The sequence below is a fragment of the Heloderma suspectum genome, chromosome 2, assembly GCF_057233095.1.
Source record: "Heloderma suspectum isolate Gila_16-S chromosome 2, 16-S_ref, whole genome shotgun sequence".
In the NCBI taxonomy this organism is placed as follows: Eukaryota; Metazoa; Chordata; class Lepidosauria; order Squamata; family Helodermatidae; genus Heloderma; species Heloderma suspectum.
In genome coordinates, this window is record NC_139459.1 from 96,386,568 (window position 1) to 96,412,892 (window position 26,325).

The following is a 26,325-nucleotide window of genomic DNA, read 5'->3' on the forward strand; positions in this document are numbered from 1 at the left end:
ACCTCCAGATGTTTTGTAATTCAACTCACACCACCCAGCATGGCCAATGGTCAGAAATACTAGCAGTTGTAGTCCAAAAAAATCTGGAGGGCACCGACTGGGAGAGGCTGGCCTAGGAAGAACCAGAGGGAGATCCCTCAGCTGACGGAGCATGCACGAACTAGGAGGGATGGAGGAGCAAGTCGTCCTGCACCTGTTTTGGCATGAGGAAGGGGAAAAGGCAAGGCATCTTCAGCACACCGTCTCTCCCTCTCCAGAAACCCAGATGCGTCTTAATCCTTTCTGTCGCATCTAGGTCCTCCCGTGCCTTTCAGTACTTTCCTTTTTTTAAAAAAGTCTTCCATTTCAATTTTCTCATCTGTATATCTTTAGACTTTGTTTTTTCTGATTGGCACCTACTTAGCTCCAACGGTATGGCCATACTTCTACAGAAAAACAACTTGGCTTAAATGGCAACAGTCACTTGAAGCATTTCAATGCATTCAGAAAGATCAGGTTAAAATGTTACCTGTATGCCAACTATTTAACATGTGGATGCAACAACAAAAAAGTAACATTTGATAAACAGTTTGCAAATGATTACTACTTGCCAGTCCATAAACTGCTGTGTTAGGCTGACAAAACTGCTGTTTTGTCACTTGTGTTATTTGACGTCCATTAATATCAAACAACACAACGTCCAGTCTGATACACATTCTATTCTGCACTTCACACCCATAGAATGGCTTGACACAGAGAAAACTGCATGGCTTGGGTACTGAATCCCTTTCAGGTGTTCTCCCTAACACAATTAATAACCACCTGCTGGCCCCACCTCTACCATCACGTCCCCTGTTGCTCCTGCCCCTTAACCACTGCAGGACGTACATGGCTGTAATGGGAAAACCTTCCAAACACATGCAGGTGTTAACTGTGTTAGGGGAAACACCTGAAGGAGGCTAAGAAGTTCTTTTGTTAGGTAGAGAACAGAACTGCTGATTTTACTGTGTGAGCTGCCCTGAGAACTTTGTGATAGGGCAGCATATATATACTAGAAATAAATAACATGGTGCAAATGCAATGGAGCAAGCTAAAAATGTAATTGTTTGATGTTGAAATCACCACAGTGATTTAATGAACATGTTGTCATTTATTACGAATAATTATGCATAATAATTACATTGTACTTAAAACATAAAATATTTATATACACATTTGCCATGATGCAACATACTTAAATATTTGGGAACGCTGTGTTCTGTACAGAATAGCTTATTGCAGAATAGTTCTACACATGGTGTTTTAATTGTAAAGATAAAGCAAACCGTGCTTTTCACTCACAAGAGTCATAATATTCATTTGCTTGAATAAAAACTCCAAATTATCAAAGTTCTCTGCCAATATTTGTTCCAGATTTTGTTTTAAGCTTGAATGGTATCACTTAACACTCCTACTCTTCATATCAGCCTAGATTCCTCCATCCTTGTTATTTCAGCTGATGAGTTATTTTTATCTTTTCATTCACAACCACCAAACTACAATATCCTTCCCAGATCACGTTCTCCATTCTTGCCACACCATTCCCTCAAGTGCTTTTCTCCACACTTTCTAAATCCAGTCGCAATTTCTATGTTTTCCAAACCATAACGTAGTCAAAACAAGCATACCCCATGCTTGCATTCCCTGGTGTTTTGCCAGCCCTTCAGAAGTAGTCCCGCAAAGGATTAATGCATTCAGTGGGGACAATCACTGGTAGCTAGAATTCCATTACGTACGCTAAAATCTAGCTTTACTGTAATCAGCTAGAAAGTACACAAAAAAGCCAAAAGAGGAAAAGAGCGACATCCAGCACTGCGTTAGCAAATGTCCACCTATGCAATGGGACTTTCCCACCCTCTCCTGGTCCACCAGTCTTTTGCCACTCCCATCCCCTGAAGCAGACTGGAGGAGCACACAGGGCGTAGGATGAATTCACTTTGCTCATGGATGCTATTGTGTCGGCAGACAGAGACGACTGGATTTCACCCAAAGCCTCTAACGCGAAGGTGGGATCTTTTAAATATTTAATATACCCACAGACAGGCTGGGTTCAGATAATCATCTCAAGGATTAAAAAGCCAAGATAGATATGAATGAGTCTTTTGCATGCCCAGGGAAAGACTTGAGCGTCTCTCAGCTTATAAAATCCTCCGAATGCAGCCATAGCCTTCACCTGGAGCAAAAACAATCTTGCATTGTCTTCTTTGCTTTCATCTTGAATGGGGCAGATTTCTAAGTGAACTAATGCAGTTTATCCAATTAGCATAACATGATGCAAGCCAGGATTGTTCCTTCCCCCGGAAAAGGTTTTAAGTTGAAACATTGGGTATATTAAGTATTATAAATTCCTCTTTCCAGCAGCGGTTTGGAGCTTTGCCCCACTGTTCTTCCAGCTAGAAACTACACCTCTCACCTCTTATCTGCACTCCCCGACCCACTCCAACCATAAATCCTCTCTTTCCTCAACAGTATAAAAAAGAAATTCCTCCCAATAGCGCTCATTTATTCTAAAAGCAATTAAATTGGCCAAACTGATTTTCCAAAACACAAAGCTTTGTTCAACGGTATTTACTGAAGTCTGACAAGGTGTTCCAACTCCAAAAGGGAGCACCTTTGTACATGAGTGGTTATGAGAGACTCTGCAAGTGCATCGCTTATTCAGTACTTATATCCTACCAGCCAACATCGGGACCCAGGATTTCTCATAAAAGTGCAGTAATGGGAGAAGCTGCACTTGCTGAATTTCTCACCACTATGCTACTAAAAAAAAAAAAAAAAGGATTGAAGCATTGCTGAAGGCCAAGTGTCATCAACCTGTGCAGCTCAGACTTTCTCAACACTGACATTAATCTTCTGTAGCCCATTTTATCTGTGCAACATGGAAAAAAGCAGACCACTGGCAAGGCCTAGTGGCCTTCAGCTCAATCTCTCCTCCCGTTGATAGGCAGCAATCACAACTCCTAATACACTCCCCAACTGCATTTCTATCTTCAGTACACAGCCAAACTATAGCCAGTGGATTTTTTTTGTATTCTCTCCCTTTTTTCCCATTCTATTTCACCACCCCTCTGCAGTATTAAATTTCCAAACAGCTTCTGCTGTCACTGCCTACAAGTACCAAAATGTTTTATTAACTCTTTGCAGAGAGCATATGCTGGTCTCGTTGTATTTTGATTTGTTGATTCTGGGTTCAAACTCAGAAAAGGCAAGGGGAAGCTGGTCCCTTTGCTTTCAGAACTGCTTTTCTAAGACAGTAAATCTACATACCTGACCTAAGGATGCAATTGAAACACCTGATGGATTAACCCAGCATTACCATATGCCTTATTTACCATTTCTGTACAAGTGATGCAAGAGGCCCGTAGACCAGTGGCTACTCCTCACTATACTTGGCCTTTTATTTTTGTTTGACGCTGTCTCCCAAATAAAGAGAAAATTTGAAAACTAAAATGAATTAATGTGAAGATTTGGATGCTGGAGTTGAAAAGGGAAACACACAACCAACTAGAGGAGTTCTATTCATTTTAACAATGCCTCCACTCAGGTTATGGCACGTGGGGGGTGGGGGGAGTCTGCTGGATGGAGGCTCCAGCCTCGTAGCAAAGTATAGGAACTTAATGTCTTGTACACTGAGGGGGCATATTATGAGAAGCCCAAGAAAATGCCTGTTGAACACTTTGTTAGTCTGTCATGGCCCCCTGGGAAGTCAAATATGGAAACTAGGTAGAGCTAAGACACAGAAAGTGAGAGAAATGCAGTGGCACAGTTGAGAAAATTGTGGAACTTGATGTTCACAAAAAAGTTACTGATTTTATAGAATAAGGACTGGTTTGCATGTCACGATAAGGCAGGATTCTGGGGAGCCCTGTCTTACTGTGACTGAGCAGCAGTCTTGAGTTGCTGGCTTATGACATGTTGCAGGAATATGACTCTGGCTTGTCTGGGGAGAAGCAAGCCAGAGTTCTCAGTTCAGCCACCAGAACAAATAATGGATTAAAGGTTCTTTAGCCCAAGGGTTAGGAACCTCAGGCATGGAGACCAAATCCGGCCTGCCCAGGGTTCCCCACATGGCCACCCCAACTTCCCTTGTCCCTCCCCACCCACCCCCTTGCAACCATCCAACAATTGTTTGGTTGTTCCACTGCTTTTGTATAGGTAATAGTTTCCCCATTCTAAAAACAGATGCCTCTCCTAAAACTTAGTTACTGGCAGTAAGAACTTTAAGCAAATATGCTGGTATTTTTGGCCCTGCCCCTTTTGCCCCTCCCACCTCTGGAATGCAGCTGCCAAGAGCATCTCTGAAAAAGAATTGGTTGGTGAGGTAAATGGGGAAAAAAATCTTGTTCTCAAAGTAAATACTAGAGGAGCTACTAAAAACTAGAAGGAAAAGTACTTTTTTTTCTATTTGCAGTGTTCCTCAAACCATGATGCATTCGCCATAGGGGACCTTGAAATGAATCAAATATTTCCAAACACATCAGAAGTCATTGGCTATTTTAGAACATGAAAAGGCAGGCTGAAGTGGTAAGCAAGGGCTACTTTCCATGTTACTTTCCCCTCTGTATGTTTTTGAGATGAATGAAAGGAAACAGACAGAAAATTATAAAAGATGCACCACTTTGAAACATACAGATAGTTAGATGGAGGCCTGAGAACATATCTGGTGAATTTCCCCAAGTTTCATCTACCACAGCTGTACATTTCAGATAACATCCGATTATTTGCACATTAGCAAGATAAGCATCACTGATCATTTTCTACCTACTTCCTAAAATCTCTTAAAATGCAAACACAGGAATGTAACATGAAACATGGCTATAAGCAAGCACCAGTTGTTTACCATTAACACTGGAGCCTAAAAACCCTGGATCAGCCCATGCTATAAATACATTTGAATGATCAAGTAAATGATGAAGAGGTTGTTCCAAAATATTGAAGAACTGAAGTGTTCGGAATTTTTTAAAACTAGTAATAAAAAAATGTATAAATACTTATGAGTACCATAAGAGAAAATGAAGTCCACTTGATACGTATATCTTTTAGTGGTACATCAAACCCCACACAAACGTGTGTGACCAGAAAGGGACTAATTTGAGTTTAACTGTGGGAACCATGGACTTCCCTGGCTTTAAAACCCTTTAAAAAAAAAAAAACATTAAACACAACACCTCATTAGATGCCACAGTGAAAAGATTACACACCATTTGTGCAAGATGGAAAATTACTCCAAACACTCCTGATCACGTTCTCAGAAATAAAGAGTTAAGTGTCTGCTTACCACTAGCAATATATTCTAATTAGTTCTAGTAACGAAGTGCTACATGTGAGGGAGTTGATATACTTGCAATATTTATACTTGACTTTTCCTTCCTTCTTAGTAACTCAAGGGATTTACATACCCTTCCCATGAAAGGGAAGAAGGTCAATCAAGGGTCATAAAATAAGACAATGAAAGTGGGAAAGGATCAGGCCTCTTCATTTAAAGATTTCTTATATCTATTAAAACCTTCTTTTGTATATCTTCTCTTTCAGTTCCCCATGCTCCTTTTGATTAAGATTTCATATAAACCATCATCCTTTCACAGTAATTAACACAGCTGAGATATAACACTACTATTAACTTTTTCAATAGCATGCCCATCAGAGCAACAAGTATTGGGGGTAACTATACCTTCTGGGGGAAACGAATAACATCATGTACACAACGAATATCACAGATATTATATCCCTCCTGTTAGTGACTTCAAGGAGTATCACCATGAATTGTGCTTTACGTTATCAGGGGTGGCATACCACTGATAATAACCATATTCACTCTTAACTAGTTGATACTGTAGTAGTTAGCCTCCTAAAAACCACTGGTATTAGTTTGCACACACAGGCCTTTACATTACAAGCTCTTTGGATTCATAGGCCCAGGTCACATGGTCATGGCGGCTTATTTCCCTTGCCACGTGTGCCAGCCACATGCCGGGGGCATTTGCATGATTACCCTCACCAGCGCAGCTTGCTGACAAGCCACCCAGAACCCTTTTATATGCATTTGCTGTTTTCATTTTGCTAAAATTCTTTATATCAGTAGTTTTCAATTTTTTTTTAATGCAGACACACCTTTAGCCCAAACATGCATAATGGGACCATGGTTTTTCAACCATACACGTATATGGTGGTAGTGTAACTGCCGTAACCCTCCTTACACAGGCTTGTGACTTAATTGTGGATCTCAAGCCACCACTTCAAGCCCAGTGCTTTATGTGACTTCCACAAATTACTAAACCTTAAATCTAGGGCTCAACATGTGACTCGGACCTTCCAAATGGGGTACAAGAGGAGTATTGTATGCCTTCATCATTAAGGATTCTTTAACCAGGCTTGAACATTGTTGAGCCAGAGCAGGAACAATCAAGTTTTGTACTCTTGCGGCTTAAAGTGATGGGAGTACCAGACCACCTTACCTGTCTCCTGAGAAACCTGTACGAGGGTCAAAAAGCAACAGTAAGAACCGGACATGGAACAATCGATTGGTTCAAAATTGGGAAATGAGTACGACAAGGCTGCATATTGTCACCCTGCTTATTTAACTTATATGCAGAGTACATCATGAGAAATGCCGGGTTGGATGAATCACGGGTTGGAATTAAGATTGCCGGGAGAATTATCAACAACCTCCGATATGCAGACAATACCACCCTAATGGCAGAAAGCAAAGAGGATCTAACGAGCCTCTTGTTGAGGGTGAAAGAGGAGAGTGCAAAAGCTGGTTTGAAACTCAACATTAAAAAAACTAAGATCATGGCATCTGGCCCCATCGCTTCCTGGCATATAGAAGGGGAAGAAATGGAAGCAGTGACAGATTTTACTTTCTTGGGCTCCAAGATCACACCAGACGGTGACTGTAGCCATGAAATTAAAAGACACTTGCTCCTTGGGAGGAATGCTGTGGCACACCTAGACAGCATAGTAAGAAGCAGAGACATCACCTTGCCAACAAAGGTCCGTCTAATCAAAGCTATGGTTTTCCCAGTAGTAATGTATGGCTGTGAGAGCTGGACTATAAGGAAGGCTGAGCGCCGAAGAATTGATGCTTTCAAACTGTGGTGCTGGAGAAGACTCTTACGAGTCCCCTGGACTGCAAGGAGGTCAAATCAGTCCATCCTAAAGGAAATCAACCCTGACTGCTCATTGGAAGGACAGATACTGAAGCTGAAGCTCAAATATTTTGGACACCTAATGCGAAGAGAAAACTCTCTGGAAAAGACCCTGATGCTGGAAAAGACTGAAGGCAAAAGGAGGAGGGGACGGCGGAGGATGAGATGGCTAGATAGCATCACCGATACAATGAATATGGACTTGAGCATGCTCCGGGAGAGAGCACAGGACATAACCTGGCGTGCTATGGTCCATGGGGTCACGAAGAGTCGGACACGACTGAACAACTGAACAACAACAACAGACAGCAGGGGCTAGATTTGATGCTTCATGGGTGGCCAACTTCCAGACAACACCTGGTGGTACAGGCCATACTGGAGAACATTTATTCAAGTTTGGGATGGCATTACAATAAAAAACTAGAGAGATATAATGAAGTTATTGTATATACATGCACATAAAAATATACTCAAAAACATCTTTGTCTCTCTCACTGAGTGAAAAAGTATGCAATGTTTCTTACACCATACTAAAATGTCACAGGACTACTGAGGAGCAGATAGAATTGCATTGCGACCCACAAATCTCTAGTTAGCCCATCCTGTCCTAGATTAACTCCAATGGCTTTGGGGAAACCACTCCATATAGTAAGCTGGAGGGGTGTCCCTGCCTCACACATTCGGAAATGAAAGCAGATAAAAGGTAAACAACCTATTGAAAAATAATGATAAAAATCACTTCAAACTGAATTATACAGAAAAAGGATTTTCTTTTTCATGGCTGAAGAGCACAGTACAGGAGGTCTACCAAACAGATAACATAGCCCTCCCTAACATCATTTTTCTAGCCATGTTACATTCAGATCCAAAGATTTTCTGCCCTGCTCAATATATATGTTTGGAATGGAGCTCACCTATTGTTGGACAAGCACAATATCATAAATATGATGCTACGCCAGCCTCATGGGGTATTACTCTCATACTACTAGCTGAGAGGCTGGCACAAATATTTAGGTCTATGCTTCACTGTACTAACAACTGGTCCAGTGTTTACACTCTTCAATTAAGAAGAATATTAGAGGCTTTGTTTATTAGAGACTTGCCATTACAAGCTGACGTATGTTTGCCAATTAGCATCAGACCTGCTGAGATCAGTTCTGCTTTGTAGTGTAATGGAAGTGGCGAAGAAATGGCATGAACTACACATCACAGATATCACATTTTTCAAAGGGCCAACAGGAAAACTGCTTCCACGCAGTCTATAGCCAAGTGATTTCTGAAGAAAATTGTGCATTTTGACCACTTAGATTCCAAAAGTGGCACAAAGTTTCTATAGCAGGGGTAGAGAACCGGCAGCCCTTCAAATATTATTGGACTACAATTCCCATCAGCCCCAACCAGCTAGGCCAATGATCAATGCTGATGGGTGCTGCAATCCAACAACAGCTGGAGAGCTGCAGGTCCCTCACCCCTATTCTATGGCCTCTTTCTCTCGTACACACACAATTCAAGTATGGAGTTTACTTGCCTGCAAAATGAGTGCCTGATTAATTAGAGCAAATTAAACCCAATCAACTCAATTTCTGAAAACTCAGCAGTTAATAAAATTTCAATAAAAATTATGGAAAACGTTGCTTGTGCCATGAAAAGCAGGACCTTGCTACCGACAGCAGTCATGTTTGACAGAGGTATCTGAAATGTTATACTGCTGCATAAACATGTGCCTCTGTTCGCATTGTCTGGGTTCATACAACACAATAACACGGGGGAGATAACCACTTGAGAAAGACTCAGGGAGGGGTAGAATAGAAGGGGGGCTCCCAAGAGTATATCCCACACTTCAGAATTTGAGGATGACTGTGCTAAGGGTGTGAGCTGGTTCCATTTCCCCAGCCTGTCAGTGGGTAATTTGCCCACCCAGACAGCTGTCAAACTGGGGGAAAGGGGATTAGATTGCACTCTTAGCAACCTGGTCTCCAGGGTTTGAAGTGTAGAACTTACCCTTGGGGGTCCTCCCTTCCATTCTACCCCTTCCCAAGTCTTCCCCAAGTGGTTTTAAGGGTCATCTATGGTTCACCCCATTTTCAGAGCTCCCACTTGCAGTAAAAGTGGAGGTCCAGAAATGGGATGAGCTCTAGATCACCCTTAAAACCACTTGGGTGAGATTTGGGGAGAGGTAGAATGGAGGCCACTCTAAAACTTAACATCTTTGCAAAGAGGCCAATCTGTTCCCCTTCCCCTCCCCACAACCGGTCAGCTGTCAAAGGCTGTCAAGCTAGCAGCCCCACCTTGTTAGTTAACTTGTATGTTTTCTAGTACATTTTGTTCCTTTTGACAGCTGCAACGTACAAGGCAATAGACAAGGCAAGGCTGTATGTAGTTTGACAGCTGCAATTGCACACTTCTGTAATTGTGACACTTTTTTTTTTTTTTTAAGCATTGCCAAATGAGTGACAGCCCCTCCAAAGTGCTGCTTGGGCACCGGTGAGGGGCTGTCACTGCAGCACAGGAGAGATCACTCAGCAAGAGTGGCAGGGGTTTCTACCGTTCTTGCCAAGTGACTTGCTCGCTGATGCCCACAACCCACAATGGGTTGGTAGTGCCAGATTTGGACAACACGCCAACCCATTTTGAGCACAACAACCCCTAAAACAAGCCATGGGTTGTTAGGGTGGCTTGTTGCCCACACACAAGCCACCCTGAGAGAATCGGTCCACGTTCTCACAAGACAACCTACTGTGACTTGTCACCCATGACAGGTTGTCGTGTTGTACAAACCGAGCCTATGGGTTCTCTTCATGGGTTGTTCATGGTTAACAAACCAGCGAGGTTCAGGCAACATGATAACCCATGTTTCAACAACCCACACTCAATCTTTGATTATGGATCATCATGTTGTGTGAACCCAGTTTGCTATGGAAAACACCAGCATGGAGTGGAGCTCCATAAAGTGGAGAGTGTCTCTAAGAGTGACTCGGCACTTTACTTGGCAGACACAATTGCTATTCATACACCAACTAGTTCCCTCCTCACAGAAATAGGTAAAGTATAGATCTTCCCTGTACATCAGAGATTGAGAACCACTGGCCCATAGGTCTAACACAGCTTATGGGAGGTCCCCATCTGGCCTGCCAGCTTCCCTGCCTTATCTCCGATCCCTGTTCCCCTGCTGCATTAAGACTTGTTTTAAAGCCTCTATACATAGACCTGGATCACAGATGTTTAAAGATGTGGGCATATCATGAACGCTTTGTTTTTGCTCTGGGAGACACTGACATACCAGGAGCAACCTGAAAAAAACACCTTCTCCGATGCAAGCCTGCCCAGGTCTTAATTAAGATCTTTGGCAGAGGTTCTTCTTTCGAAATTGTCACCTTCAGAGGTGCATTTGGTGGCAAAACAAAAGAGGGCCTTCTCAGTGGCTGCTCCCAATTTGTGGAACTCCCTGTCAACTCTCCTTCCACTGGCAGGCAAAGGCCACTTTATTCAAGCAGGACTTTGGAATGTAAGCAGGTCTGTCGAGCTGGATGAAGTTCTTATGCTCTTATTACTGTGTTTTATTGTGTTTTGCTGCATTGTTTTATTATTACTTTAGTCAAGTTTTGTTTATGATTTTAAGCTACCTTGAATGCCATTTGCCTTGGTAGAAAGGCGGAATACAAGTCAAATAATAATCATACCTGCCACAAAAAGTACAGAGCTGCGGCAAAGCAGTTCCACCGTTTGAGGATACATTTAAAAGAAAGGAAAAAGTCTATGCCAGGAAGAACACAGAACCTCTGCACAAAACACATAGACACATGCAGCAGAGCCCCTCCCCAGTTACGGAACCTGGGTACCCTGTTCACCATGCAGCCCTCTGGGACAGTGCAACCTTATACAAACCAGTCTATCCAATTATAAGAAAATCTAATTATTCAAATGATTCTGCTCTCTTCCAGGCAGTGCAGGTAAATGAGGGTTATGCTAAACAGAATGATGCAGCGTTGAAATTAGTGTCTTTCAGAAAAAGAAATGGAGAATAATTGCATATTTTAGCAATATACCATGAAGGCATTTTGAGCCTATCAGCCTCAATCCAGCCAACCCCACAACTGCCAGCTAAGGAGCTAAAAAATACCAGCTCATAACCACACATCTTCAGGGGTTGTTAGATGACACCACCACATGCTCCACCATATATTTTTCAGCCCAATCCTATACGTGTTTACTCAGCAGCAAATCCCACTGAGTTCAATGGAGCTTACTCCCTGGGTAACTGTGCGTAGGATTACAGCCTTAGACATTCGTTGTCAAGGTATTACCACAGTCTTCTGTCTTATCAAAAAGCAAACATGAAGCAGCTTTTGTCTTACTGTAGATTCTTTTAGGGAAATAGGAGTGCATTTTCACAACCATTTCAACTTCTAGGAAAACACTTCCCTGCCAAGATGTGTCCCTCCACAGGATTTTTTTTTACAGCCTCTGTTGACATCAGGAAGAACTTCCTTACTGTTACAGCAATACGACAATGGAGCCAATGAACTAGGGAGGTGGTGGGCTCTCCCACACTGGAGGCATTCAAGACTAGGCTGGACAGCCATCTGTCGGGGATGCTCTGACCTGGATTCCTGCATTGAGCAGGGGGTTGGACTCGATGGCCTTGTGGGCCCCTTCCAACCCTACTCGTCTATGATTCTATGAGGGCAATGAAGATGATCAGAAGACTGGAAACAAAGGCCTATGAGGAGAGGCTGAAAGAACTGGGCATGTTTAGCCTTGAGAACAGAAGACTGAGGGGTGATATGACTGTGCTTTTCAGGTACTTGAAAGGTTGTCACAGAGAGGAAGGCCAGGATCTCTTGCAGGACATGGAATAATGGGCTCTGGTTACAGGAAGCCAGATTCCGGCTGAACATCAGGAACAACGTTTTGACTGCTAGAGCAACATGACAATGGAACCAATTACCTAGGGAGGTGGTGGGCTCTCCCACACTGGAGGCATTCAAGATGAAGCTGGACAGCCATCTGACAGGGATGCTCTGCCTTGGATTCCTGCATTGAGCAGGGGGTCGGACTCGATGGTCTTATAGGCCCCTTCCAACCCTACTATTCTATGATTACAGGCATACATAAGCATTCCCTATTAAAATAAAGTGTACCTTTTAGAATTTAAGTCAGTAGTTCTACAACTCCACAGTTTCTCAAATAAGAAATTGGATGATTTAGTCCCCGACATTCTCACCTCCCACCCCTAAAGAAGGTTCTTCAAATACAGAAGTCTCCTTCTGCTGACCCTCTGCCTCGCTCCTGTCACTAATCCTTCCATGTCCAGAGAGCTGTGCTCACAGGAGGGCTGCAGGAGGCAAACATCAGGCTTGGAGGAGGGTGTGGATTGGGCTCTAAATAAGCTATTTTGGCTGAACCAGTTCCATATTATAGAGTAGATAATCTTAAATAGGAAAGATAAGCTTTGGCTGTCATGTTGATTTGTCAACCTACTTTTTATATTTTGAAATTTGATAGGAAAAAAAACCCCTACAAGTAGGGCACCTCCTTCCCTTAACACTGTGAGATGCCAGAGTCTTTACATTTTCACTTCCAGTCTATCTTATTTTGAAGCTCCCCAGTAATTCTGACGGCTACTCCCTCACTGCTTGTGTCTTGATTAAATCTTTCCTACTGTTTATAAATGGAAAGAAAATTCAAGCAGTATAATTTTAGTTGGTTCTCCAGCTTTCCTTCAAATAGAGGGCAATACATCTCCAGCCACAGATCAATATAGCACACATGTTTTGCAATTCTACCCACACGCACAACTTCATTTGCAATCCAAGACATTTGGATAATCAGGGGGGTCAAACAAACAGGAATGCCATTTAAACACTACACAATTTGTGGAGAATTTCCACTGATCCCTGAGATGTATAGCGAGGATGTAAGGAGAGGTACACCCCCCTCCCTTCTGATACAGAGGCTCCTTGAGAGCATGGGATCTCCAACACATATATGAAGTTCCTACCCTTGTAGGTTTTGTAAGCTGAGCTGTGCACAACACTGAAGTGAATGGGGAAGCTTCTGCTCACCAGGATTCCTTTATACATCAGAATCTTCCCCTCTAGGGACAAGTTGCACATGTTACGAAAAGAAGCGGCATCTGGGATATGTCCCCTATGTGAAGCACATACGCGCGCGTGTGCACGCACACACACACACACACACAGATTCCGTACCATTAAGAAAAAGTACTCGTTGCATCAGTATGTTTCCAAGGCCAATTCAAGGTGCAGGTTTTGACTTATAAAGCATTATATAGCTGGGGACTGCAATACCTGACCGAGTGCCTCTTCCGGCATGAGCCAACCTGTATACAATGCTCATCACCTAAGGCCCTCCCACCAGGTGCCTCCTCCGAGGGAGGTTCAGACGGTGGCAACAAGAGAGAAGGCTTTCTCAGTGGTGGCCCCCCCAATTATGGAATGTTCTCCCTAGTGAGGGCCACCTGGTGCCAACATTGTCACCTTTTTTGCAGCACCAGACTTGCCTCTATTCCCAGGCATTTGACAGCATAGGCTAAGATTTTTTCACGAGCCCTGGGATTTTTATCGTCAAATGTGCAAAGCTGTTCTATATTTTTGTATATAAATAGCTTTATATTACACTATCATATTGTTAGGGCTTTTCATCTTTGTAAACCACCCAGAGAGCGTTGGATATTGGGCTGTATCCAAATGTAATAAACGAAATGAAATCAGGGCCAGCCCTTGGCAACATACCATCCCAGGGAGGGGGGGGGGACACTTCCCCTCTTGCTTGGGCTGCCACCATTGGTCGTGTGTTTGGCATCTCCTCCTCTTCCTCCTCCCCCATATAGAGCACAGGTGGCAGTGGCCGCCATTTGCAAGAGGAGACTGCCGAAAATTGGGCAGTGGCAGCTGCCACCCCAAGCTGCCATCGCCACTTGCTTGCTCACCAGCTCAAACGGGTGGTTGCTACCAGCAGCTGCCACCGCTACTGTGGAGAGTGAGGGGGCAGCAATAGTGCCTAGGAGCAGTCACTTGTTGCAGCTGCAAAAGAGAGAGAACAGACAAGGAACAACTCATTGCAGCCAGCCCTGCTCACTTGCATTCAAGCAAACAAAGCAAGCAATGGCAGTTTGCCTTAGTTTCTCTGTTGAGGAAGAGTGGGAGAAAGAGGAGCGTGCATGCTAGCCAATGGAGTAGTGAGTGTACCGAATCTCACCAATGCCGCTGCAAGCCAGAGACAGGCATCTGGCAGCAGCGGCTGCTATGGCTGGGCGGAGCCCGCCCTTGAGGGCCTGAGGCCTCAGCAACTGCCCAACCATGCCAATGCCTGGCCTGTGTTGCTCAGATAGGATAACATACCAGTGTTCTCAATGATATAAACATTCTGCGGCCATGACGATGAAGAATAGTCAAAACTTGGCACTAAATTAAACAAATGGATTCCCATCTTTGGTCTTTTACCAAAATAATTTGCTGAAGCGCAAGCAGTAAGCACACTCAAGGCTAGGATGTCATACAAACCATATATTAACCCAGTCAGCAATAAATCTCCTCCCCTCCAAGCTCTATGCTACCTTCTTAAATAGCTCACTATAAAGCCCCAACCTAATTAAAAACAGCTTCCTCTGCAACAGCGGCCTTGATTTCACTTATTTACACATTAGCTGCAGCCTCCGTTTGGCCAATCCAGTCTATTCCCTGAACTACGCGGGGCCTTTTATCTGCCCTGGACAGCATTTTCTCCAGCAGATGAAGTAGATGCCGATTGATTTGCTGTCGAGCATGGTAAATTAATAGCAACAAATTGCTGAGGGCCCCATCTCACTGCACCACCATGCTTCGGCAGTTTTGCTTTATTTGCTCCATGATGGGCAGCAGTCAGGCCTCTTCAAGTCAATTTCTTCTTAACAACCTGCAATACTTTTCAATGGTGAAAATAGAGCTGTTCCTTGTAAGTCAGAAATCAATATCCTATTGCCCTTAGAAAATGCTAAACAAGCAGTATTGGCAATCCACTTGGTACCAGAGGGTATCAGATATAATGCAAATCCATACCACTTCCCTCCTTGTAGTTATTACAGTTTGCTAAAAGGTTCCTAATGCCATTTATCATCATTTACCATCGACTGCTGCAGCTACGATTATGATATCCTATCAGCTGGCCAGAGCCCTTTCATTTCTACTCAATTAATATTTTAGCAGCACTCAAATGGTTGTTGCCTAAGACTTGTAATAAAATTTACATGGATTGCAGTGAGATAGAAGAAGTGGGAGGAGGGGACTACCGTGGTGATTTAAAAAAATAATAATCATGTCATTCATTTTTCTATGTCCAGCTTCAAGGTCTGATCTTCCTTACAACCCCCACCCCTCCATACTTTGGAAAAGGAGATCAGTTTGAGAATTCTTTCAGCTACAACAAGCTTAACTGAAGAACAAAGCGCTACTATACTCTCAAGTCAGGAAAAAAAATCCCACAATGATATTTCCCTCCTATTTAAGTTCCCACTGGTCCTATTCATAAGTGTCTTATCTAGCCAGGCACCAATCCTTATTGTAGGGGATAAATTCCCAATATCTGAATAAACGTACTCCAATACTTGTTTGACTAACATGAGATTATTACACTGTACAATAATCAACTAATGAAAACATTAAAAACATAATCCAAGCAGTCAGAAAATAGAATTACACCCACATGTTCCTAATTTTGTTGATTTTTTTAAAATACCTCCACGTGCTTTAGCAAGAGAAGGAGAGAGAAAAAATAAATATTTTCAGGACACTCTGTTTAATACTTTTATAGCCTAATTGTGAACATGCTTAGTTGGAAATAAGCCCTATTGCGTAAAAGGCATTTGCTTCGTAGTAAGTATATTCAGGATTATAGCCTTGTTAATAGCATCTAACCATAAGGATGGATAATATTTTTCCCATATCCCAAGGCAAAAACACACTCCTTTTTCATCCAGCATCTCCCAATTGATCTATCCCACTCTAGTGATCTTAGCAGACATTGCCAAAAACATAGATAAAAAAATTAGGCTTTTATGCCACACACCAAGGTTGTTGGTTGTTTAAAAAAATAAATAAACCAAAATAATTCAGAGAACTAATTCTATCACTCTAATGCTATTTACTCAGTTACCAAAATCTAAATTAATTATGTTCTCAAACATAATTGTTAAAAATTGGCAACATTATGCAGGCTTAATTAAGATTAAATCCAATTTACTAAATGTACTTTAATTGGTACTAATTACATTAGCTTTCCTTTCAGAATGACAAATTCCCCATAGGTTTCACTTTAATAGTCTTCTATCAAAATCAACACAGGATGACGGATGATCAGCCTCGCAAAAGGGGAGGGGAAAGAAAGAACATCCTCTTCACCCCTAACCCACCACTGAGGCATGTGTGCATGCACGCACGCACACACACACACACACACACACAGAGCTATGTGCATTTATCCTTTTATCAATTTGCTAAATCACAAAGTCATGACTCCATCACAGCAATCATTTTCTGTTCCAATGAAAAAGTTCTCTAAAAATAAATACTCTGTGGCTGGGAGCAGCCAAGAAGAACAGACGCTTGAACAGAAAAATACACAAAGGTTTCAAATATCAGGGCCACCAATTACTAGGGTACTTCCAGGGACTCCAGGGAGCCCTACTTTTGAACCCTCCGAGACGCAAATCTAATAAGCGAATAAGCCTAACCTGATCTTGAGAACTAGGCCCAATTATGCCGCAGGGCAACTTCACTGCATTATTGCCTGCTTTCCATTACAAGGGCATCCAGCGACTACATCTGGAAAAGGAGCTAAGAGGAAGCGAGGCTGTCTGCCTAGGAAAACAAATAAAGATAGATAGGCCTCTATGCTGGGGGGGTGGGGGAGAGTGCAGATGGAGGAGGGACAGGGTGAAAGAAAATATAATAAGTAGGTGGTTTGCAGAGCTGCAAGTATTCCATAATGTGATAAACTGCCCTCAGGATTTTTATGTGATTGAATATAAGAACAAAACCCACAAATAATCCCCAAAGCAGATCACTCTGTCCCAGTTGGAGATTGGGGGGTGGGGGGAGAGAGGAAGAGTAAGACTGAAGGGTTTAAGATGGAGGCTTCGTCCCTTAGAAGTGGTTACGCACATCTATGAAAGCACGGCCTTCAATATTTCTATAGTGTCAGACGGAACAGGATGTTGCTGTCTCTGAGCTGGGAGGGGAGGGAACCCTATGATCTTCATTATCAAGCCCACATATAACACAGCGGAGAGAGATGAGGAGGTAAGATTCTTTAAAATGATAGTTCTATCAAGAACTTTCTTTGTTGTATCTCATTAGTGTCAGCAGCATACGATAAAAAGTATTAAGAACTGTTTGGTGCAAGGGTGGAGTGTTTACATTACTAACTTGAATAGAAATGACAGTAATGGAAAAACTGATATTCTAATTAAACTCAATCCTACAAAATTGGCACATTCAGAAAATTAAATATGATTTCCTCAGAACGGCCTACTGCATTTCACAAAGTGAAATATTTGAAATAATAATAAAAAATAGTGGCCACTTATTTTCCTTCCCTACCGCCCCCTATCGCAAATAACAGTGCAGTCACTGACTTCACATTTAGGCTTTTGCTCGTTCCCAAATAATTTTCCCCATAAAAAAGTCTAAATTCATATATTTAATTATTCTAGATGTGTTGATGATTAGTGAACGTCTCTTTTGGAACACCCATGGAAACCATGTGGTAAGCTGATCCATCGAAATGTTGGTTACCAATTTTGTTTACAGATGCTAGATTAATACACTATATTGTCTTTAATAGGTAAACAGCTGGGCTTTTAACATTGAATTCACACATAAAAGTTTCCCGGGCTTTAACATCCTGATAAAACAAAACTACGTTATTACAACCAACAGATGTTCCCAGTAGTTCCTAATTACTTATGGCACCCACTTGTCAACTTCACTGTTAACCACCAACCCTGCGAATATTTGCACATGCCCCTCAATGTTTGAAAGGGGACAATTCACATAAATGTAGCACATAGGTTGTTATGTCACAGGATATAAAGGATACACAATAGGACATTAGGGAGTGTGTTGCTATTATGCCCAGTTTAACAGGTTTCTAGTTGTGACAAGCCCCTAGAACTGCAAATATAGGAACAAAGTATGAAACGACAAACAAAATTCCAAGGACAAATTTTCTCGAGTACAGAATTACACTGATCACAAATATTAGGCAGTTCTATGGTATTTCCGATTGCCATCCTTCTAGTTCTTTCCACAATACACAATTCACAATTGTGAGAAGCTTTGTTTATAAACAAACAAATCATGCTTTCTGGAACAAGTTCATAGTAGTAAAGAAACTGGGGGCGGGGGGGGGGGGAGAATCTCATTGGAAACAAGCCAAAACCAGCAGGTTTTTTTTTTGCTTTTTTTACCAGGAACGGTTAAGTTCAGTGAGTGGATTACCAAGAAAAGAAGTCCAGTGCACTATCCTACACTTTAAGCTACTAATCTTGGCCTAATTGCTAGTCTATCGCACAGGACTTCACCTCAGTATGGGCTCATTTGCTACGGGGAATGCTTGACACTAAGACGTAGGGTGTGTTTTTTTCTTAGAAGGTCCACCTAAATAGCCCCAGGGGTCTGCTCCTCCCTATTGCAACAATTTTCTTTTGTCAATCTATATACCCCAATAGATTTACCCGCTTACATATAATTTAACAAAATTAAGACAACTGTCCCTTCACCATAGACTGATCTCAGGACCATTTTCCATGTAGTTATCTACCTCAACAAGGTAGCAATTTACAACTCAAGCAGCTTGAACCTACAATCCTGATTTTGTGATCAATAAACACATGCAAGAAGAAAATCTTCAGTTAACTGTTACAGATTAGAAAGTTTCTTTCAGGTATGTGGCTCGCAGAAATCAGGACCAGGTATGTCAGTCTACAGAGTTTCTTATGGAACACTCAAAGAAGGATCACATTTTGTCACACGGAGCAAAAGGGATCCAAATATTTTACTGCAATTGAAAGAGTACAGTAGTTTAAATGTAACATTACGCAAAGAGATTAAATGCTTTGCCTACCTGTTTATGCATCTCTATATTCAACCCATACGACATTTCATAATACTAAGAAAAAAGGAAAATGGATTTTAGAACTTGTAATGACATGAATGCACCCAATTTTGAAGGCATATGTACTGTAACACAGCTAAACTTTCAGTCTTCCCAAATATCCCACTTTACTAATTTTTGTTCATCTGTTTTTAATTCCGTCATGTCTAAACAACTACTTCAGAAGGGGTGGGGGGAGTCACACACATGCATACCAGAAAGGAAAAGTGACAAATGCAATTATTAAAGATCAGACAAGCTCAAATATACATTTTGTTCCAGAGCACAAATCTAAGATGCTAGAATGTCAGAAGTGCTAGAAAGCAGACTAGGTCATAAATCAGCAGTGTGGAGTAGATTTCTCCTTCAATATTTTTAAATTAAAAACATAGAATGACTACAATTAAAAAAAGGCTTTGTGAAAAAACAAAAGAGCAGAGCAATAGCAATTTAAAGTAGATACACAGTTGTTAAAAACCTCCTATTTTCCTTTACAGGGTTTGCCTGTTAGCACCATATGCATTAGCCACATTAGACATGTGAAGGCCAGAATATAAGCTTTGATGGATAGTTTGTGCTTTGGCTAGAAGGCTGCGTCTCTCTCAAGGTTATTGTCCTCCTTAAAACCGAGTCACTCCATCACATAAAGAAAGCAATTATTTCCACATATAACCACAGAGGAGCCGATAGAAAACTCTTTGGGTGTTATCACAATCCCTCAGAAAATTAGGTGTTTACAGACTTCATCATATGCCGATTATTGGTGAAAGACATTCCAAGATATATGTGTCGTGGGGAGGGGAGTGGAATCCTTCCTAGAACTCTGGTCACCGACATCCTCAATTAAACATGAAGCTTTTAACAAGCAGCTCATCAGCAACAGGTCTGAGAACTAAGACTTCACTGAAGTGTTGTTTCTTTCTCTCTTACCTTTGAAAATGTACATTTCTTTCTTTGAAACACAGATATGTTCCACAAATCGAGGGGGTGAAGGGGGAAATGTGTATTTGAAAGCTTTTGCCTTGAAACCAATATGAAAATGTAGATACGCCTCTGACCAACTAAATAGATTTATCAATATATGAACAGGTAAGGGATTCTATACATTTTAAACATGCTTGATCCAATCATTGAGAACCTACTGCCATGCAGGACACATTGGGAGTTGTGATACATCTATTCATTTTCAAGATATAAGAAGGTCCAAGTGGACCGTGCCACAGAAGGAAAAGTTCACATCAGACAGAGCTACCAATATTAAGCAGGAAAAAAGCCTTCAAAATCCAAGACTTCATCATGCAACCTTTATCATAACAGCGCCTCTACCAGACACTAGCTAGCCGCCTCCAGCACCCTGAGCATTTCTCTCTATTCATAGGCCACACTAAAAAAAATAGACACTTTGAATTCGTTACACCACTTGCTTACCATGACATAATGTCGCTGCATCTCTGTCTTTTCACTGGCCAGTTTTTCACATTCTAGCTTTAAACTGTTCAAGAAAAACAAAATAAGCACATCCATTAGTATTTAATACTGCCACTTTTTTATATCCTCTTGATATATGAATATTCCCTACAGATCTCTGTAATATTAATAAAAAAGGCAAAGACAAACAGACTGAACATCTCTATAATTTCCTTCGCTGATAGGTACACCTGTCCTTTGCTCAAACAGGAACCAGGAAAGTTTGGAGGCAAATGCATCTTGCTTGTATAAGGAGGGAGAAAAAACACAGATCATCTTACAGAAAGATGATTGTTAGAAAGCTTGACCATTTCCAAAGCCTAAAATTTTCTGCTGTTGAATAATTTTCTTTCAAAACGGCCATGATACAAGCTGGTTTTACATTGTGATCTTGCTCATCCTTAAACAGACAGTATAACTTTGAGTAACCACTCAAAGACAGAAAGGGTGAAAAGGTTTTAGGTTTTCAAAGAAAACAGCACAACAGCATCCACAAGCGACATCTTGTGAGCAATAAAGCCTCCTTTGCACTCTTCTCCCACCCCCTTCATAAAGGCCAATCCAACAATCTTGGGAGACCTTGTTTGTCAAGGAGAGTATAAAGTACTTCTACCTTATGGATAATGAAAGAACATTCCAGCTCCAATTCCAATTTATCAGCACCTCACATTGCATATTGTCACACAAGATATGAAGGAGATGGGCCATAAGAGGTTCAGTTCCCAAACAACATTTAAACAAAGATGCACACCGGAAAACGAATAAGCTATTTCCCTCCTGAACCCCTAAAGCGGGTAAAGGGATCCTTGCTCAGCAGCGTCCAATCCTCCTGCTTCTTAAATGATTCTCTAGCCTTGCTTCGTTTTATCTGCAAGACCTCTTTTATTTGTGTTTTGGTATGAGATCTGCCAAGACTAACCATTTAAAGGAAGATTTCCTCCACCTGGATTAATTTGAAGGGTGTTTTTGTTGTTTTAACTGTACCTCTGATGAAGTGTTTTTGAACATATTAAAAGAACACTCATAATATTTGGAAACCTCCTTTAGTCAAGTGGTCTGGTCACAGCTCAAACCAGTCCCTGGACGGCAAGATGAAGGGGATAAAATTACACAGTTGTATCAGGGCTATGATACCCGAGAATGTTGTTTTTGTGGGGGGAGGGGGTGGTCACCTCTTCTTAGGGAAGACAAGATTATGATTTTTTTTATATATTTTTTTTAAGGAGAAAAAGAAAAGAAGAACATCTACACCTGTCCATGCCTCTGTAAAGTGGGGCGGGGGTGGGGAGAGAAAGAGAGAGGGAAAAAGTGACAAGAGATAAGCAAACACGATGATCAGCGAAAGTAAACATCATTACCTGTGGTACTGAGCCTGTAAAAACTGAAACTCCTCCTTAATCCGATCGCAGGATTCAGAAATGGTGAATTTGAAGGGTTGAGCAGGCTGATGCGGTGCCTAGAAGCAGTCATGAGAATGAAATGTTTTAATTACTCCTCAGCTAAGCCAGCCCACTGGCGCTTCCAACACATACAAACATGCCTGGCGAGGTCACCCATACATCATTAATGAACAGAGCTATTAAAACTGACTTTTGTGAGCGTCTGCGCGCGCAGACACGCAGAGAGTGTTTTTGTCTTTCCATCACGGGAGTCCTCCGTGCCTCGGAGACGCACGGAAAGTGCAGTCTTGCCCACACCTCTATAAGCCTCTAATTGAGGGAGCGTCTGCTCTTCGATTGCTCATCTCTCCACTCCAACCTACCCACCCGCCGTCTCGAGGCCGGCGAGAGAAAAGGGAACCGCGGCTCTCCCTCCGCTGTTGTTCATCGGGATAAGACAGGCGGAAAGGGATGAAAGGGGCCGAGGAGGGGAATCGCGAGGCGCAGATGGGCAACACACGCGCCGGCGGATAAAGAGAATTAAGACCGAGGAAGCTCAGCGATTTCTCTCGAAAACTGGCCTCGAAAATCTTTCAAACGCAACCAAGGCGGGAAGTACTATACACCCATCCCCGACAGCGTAAAGCCTGGAAAGCCAAAGACAACAATAAGAAAATGGCTACAACTCAATTGTTTCACCCAACTCTCCCTCCCGCCTCCTCTTCGCCCCCCTCCCTTCCCCCTCATTTGCGTTCTCGGCGCAGGAGGCAAAGCGGGGCGGGGGAGATTTGTCTTTCTTCTGCTTGATCGTCCCTAGCCTATTTTCTCTCCCTTTCTCCCCCCCGCCACCCCGGCATCAAACTCGCGGCACGGTTCCGCCCCTCCCATTCGGTAAACAAGACTTTCGGAAAGGGGGGGGGAGGAGGACAGCGGGGGGGGGGCTCCCACACACGCCCCAGCACGAGCCGTCGTCGCCCCCCCAGCCCTCGTCACGCTGGCCCGCTCGTCGCTACTCACCGGGTGTCTGGTTTGAGGGTACATCTTGCTCAGATCGCGAATCATCCAAACCGATTTAGTGGGTGCTCTGGGCCAGAAGGAAAACTCGGTTCATTGATTTTAATTGCAACAATGCGAAGGAGATGGAGGAGGAGAGGAGGAGGAGGACGGAGCTGCCCGACGCCCGTGCTTTGGAGAGCGTCTCCGGCTCTGCCCGTACTCTGCCGCCCCAGGGGCCGGAGTGAACACACAAGACGCGGCGGCGGCGGCGGCGGCGATGTCCCCGGCAGAAGGGGGCCCGTGCCACATTCCACAGGGGCTGTCACTGGCCGACGTCCATCCCCGCCGGAGAGACCGCGGCCAATTCCCACCGTTCCGGCGCTCCCACGCCCAGGGCCCTGAGCGATCCGAGCTCTCGACGCTCCCGGGCGGCTTTCGGCCTGCGCTCGAAGGGTTCGGACAAGTCCCTCTCGCGAAGTCGCGGTGCTCGGGAGGCTCCTCCTGGACGGCTCCGGCTCTCTCGCTCGCCCCCCACCCCCCGCTTCACCGCGATCGACCCTCCTCCGGTCGCCCTAGATGGCAAGCAAGGGAAAGGGAAAGGGAAACTCCGCTCATACCAAATGCGACGCTCTCCCGCAGCGATACCTCTCGCAGCCGCCTCTTCCGTTTGAAAACTTTTATTGATCTTAGTTGTTGGCCCTTCGCAACGAGGCAGACGGGGGAGAAGAGGAAGAAATCCTTGTTTTTATAGCAACCAGGAACTCCCGAGACGAAAAGAATGGGTTGTTGTTACTCCCGTCTTTCCCCCTCGCAATTACAAGCGTCTTCAAAGGTCTAAGTGCAATAACCTTTTGTTGTGGGTTCCCCCCCCCCTTCTTCCTTCCCCTTTAAATGGCTCTTGTTCTCCCTCCCCCTTAAAAAAAAAAAATAGAAAAAGAAGAAACAGGATCTTGATTGATTGAGTTGTTTATTTCCCCCTTTTGATCCTCTCCTTTTCCTCTTCAAACTCTTGCAAATAGCGACACAGAACAATATAATAGGAAACCGCAGCAGCAGCCCAAACCCACCGCTCCGAACAGCTCTAACAACACGCTCTGGCGAGGTGACTCCTTTGACCAAATTTAGCAGCAGCAAATCATTAACATTCTGATACATATTCACAACAATCGGAAGACAAGGCTGCCGCGGAGCATCCTGGGATGAGTAGTCCTTCACGGAGCTATTGCCCCCGTCTAACGCGAACAGGGTAACCAAATAAACTACCGCTCCCATCAGGCCGCACAAAGCCTCTTTAGCCGCCTGTCTATTTCCCCCTCCCAGCCGCTCCTCCCACGGAGGCCTCGCCAGCGACCAATCAGCAGCGGCCACTCATTAATCGCCGTTCTGTATTAATGCCCATCATTTCGCCGCTGACAAATGGGCTTACGTCTCTGAGGTGTGGGGGGGGGGTGGCTCTGCTCCGATTCCCCCACGTGGGGACCAGACGCGGCATGGGCCCGCGACCAATCGGACGGCTCCGTTCGAAGGGGCCCTCCCCCGACCCTCCCTCCTCGGCTCTGCCTGAGGTGGAGCTTTGAGATCGCTGACGTTCGATTGCGCCGGCGTTCGAACAGGGGAAACATTTGTTCAGTTGTCAATCAAAGTAACGTGGGGCGGTGGTTGCTGCCGCCGCCGCTACTGCTGCTGGCTCTTGTAGGCTGGGTGGTGGCACAACAAGGGAGGTGCGCGGTGGAAGCGGGGATCCATTGAACCTCGCCGCGTCCCGCCCCCACCCAGTGCCACTCACCGCCGCCGTGTCACCCACACCGGGAGGAATGCGGACTAATTAGGGGCCAATGTCTCCTTAAAGAGACAAGCTCGGCCTTGTGCAACGTGCCGAAACCCCTGTTGAGACAAGAGAGGGAAGATCGCGCTGCTCCCACTTCTTTCAGTTCACATCAATTTTACGCGCCGCTGGAGCTGGCATAATTTTCATGTGAACGGGACCGAATCGCTGCATAGAGAGAGCGAGCGAGCGGGCGGGCGGGAGACGGGGGCGACAGAGGCGCCCGGGGGAGGAGGAGGAGGAGGAGGAGGGGAGAGATTCGGATCTTTTCATTTTCTTCCATTTAGGGAGATGTCAGGATTTCCCCGGCTACAAAAGACGGGGCTGTTAATTGGGCACAAAGACGGCCTGGCACTGAACGGGAGAGACGGCAGAAGGAAATGAAGGCTGTTCGAACGCATAATTTATCCGGAGATAATTTGCTCAGCGCCAGCGACCTCCGTCCAGAGCGGCGGCGGCAGCCGAGCAGTACTCGGGAGGGGGAAGCGCGGCGGCGGAGAGAGAAAGCCGGCTAGACCCTCCGGAGCGGGGGGCTTCCCTCGCTCTCCGCGCGAGCTTAATTGGGGAAGCGTCGTGCAGTGAATCGTTGGCCTCCGCTCGCCAACGTCGCCGATGCTGCTGCTGGCGGGGGCGGGGAGTCAACCGCGGAGTCGACCCCTCTTCCAGCCCCTTTTCGAACGAGCCAGCGGAGGGGAGGGCGCAGGATGTCCAGGGGCGGCTCGCTGCACTGTCCTGATTTCATTGCGCCCCCGCCCCGCGGCGCACGCAGAGCCTGGCGGCTTTGCTTATACGCGCACACAAAAGCCCAGATGGAAGGCGACGGCGTTGTGCGGGCTACGGTGGAAACCGAAGCGCTTGGGAAGCCTTGCGGTGTGAGGCGAGCGTTGACAAAGGCTGTCGTTGAAAGCCAGGGCGCGGGTGAGGCTCCAGGTTTGAGCCCGGGGGGGGCTCTTTTCTAATGGGCCTTGAGTTGCAGGGCAGCCAAAATCATCTCTCATTTTTTTTATTGCGTTCATTACATTTATAACCACCTTTCTTTCATTGTGGAACTCAAGGTGGCCACATGCGGTCTCCTGGTGATCGCTCCTCCAAGCATTGACCATAGCCAGTAGGGGTGTACAGATTACTCCTCCCATTCTGGGTGGGGCCATCCGCTGGGGGGAGAGGCGATCCATCCCCCCCACCCGGAATCCTCCCCGGCTGACTCCATTCCACGGCAAGCCTGCGGAGCCGCCGGCCGGGCCCACCCACAGCCAGACTTCCATCGGCTGCCAGGCTGTGGACACAAATGGCGGCCGCCATATGCATCCCTGCGTTAGCCATGATAGGCTACGTATAT

The 26,325-nt window shown here is 44.4% G+C and overlaps 1 protein-coding gene across 7 annotated transcripts in view; it reads right to left on the reverse strand.

The window, feature by feature from the left end:
• Positions 1-24,257, reverse strand: part of LOC146352515 (transducin-like enhancer protein 4) — a 166,179-nt gene extending 141,922 nt beyond the window's left edge. For 6 of the 7 annotated variants that reach the window (XM_084834246.1, XM_084834245.1, XM_084834244.1 and 3 more), the window contains exons 1-4: positions 23,183-24,257; positions 22,145-22,242; positions 20,748-20,811; positions 19,290-19,334 (exon numbers count right to left, since the gene is read on the reverse strand). In XM_084834246.1, coding sequence (XP_084690372.1) covers positions 19,290-19,334; positions 20,748-20,811; positions 22,145-22,242; positions 23,183-23,227 — 252 coding nt within the window. In that variant the 5' untranslated portion in view covers positions 23,228-24,257. The remainder of the gene's footprint in view (positions 1-19,289; positions 19,335-20,747; positions 20,812-22,144; positions 22,243-23,182) is intronic. The other variant, XM_084834240.1, reaches the window with a different exon arrangement.
• Positions 24,258-26,325: the final 2,068 nt, after the last annotated feature.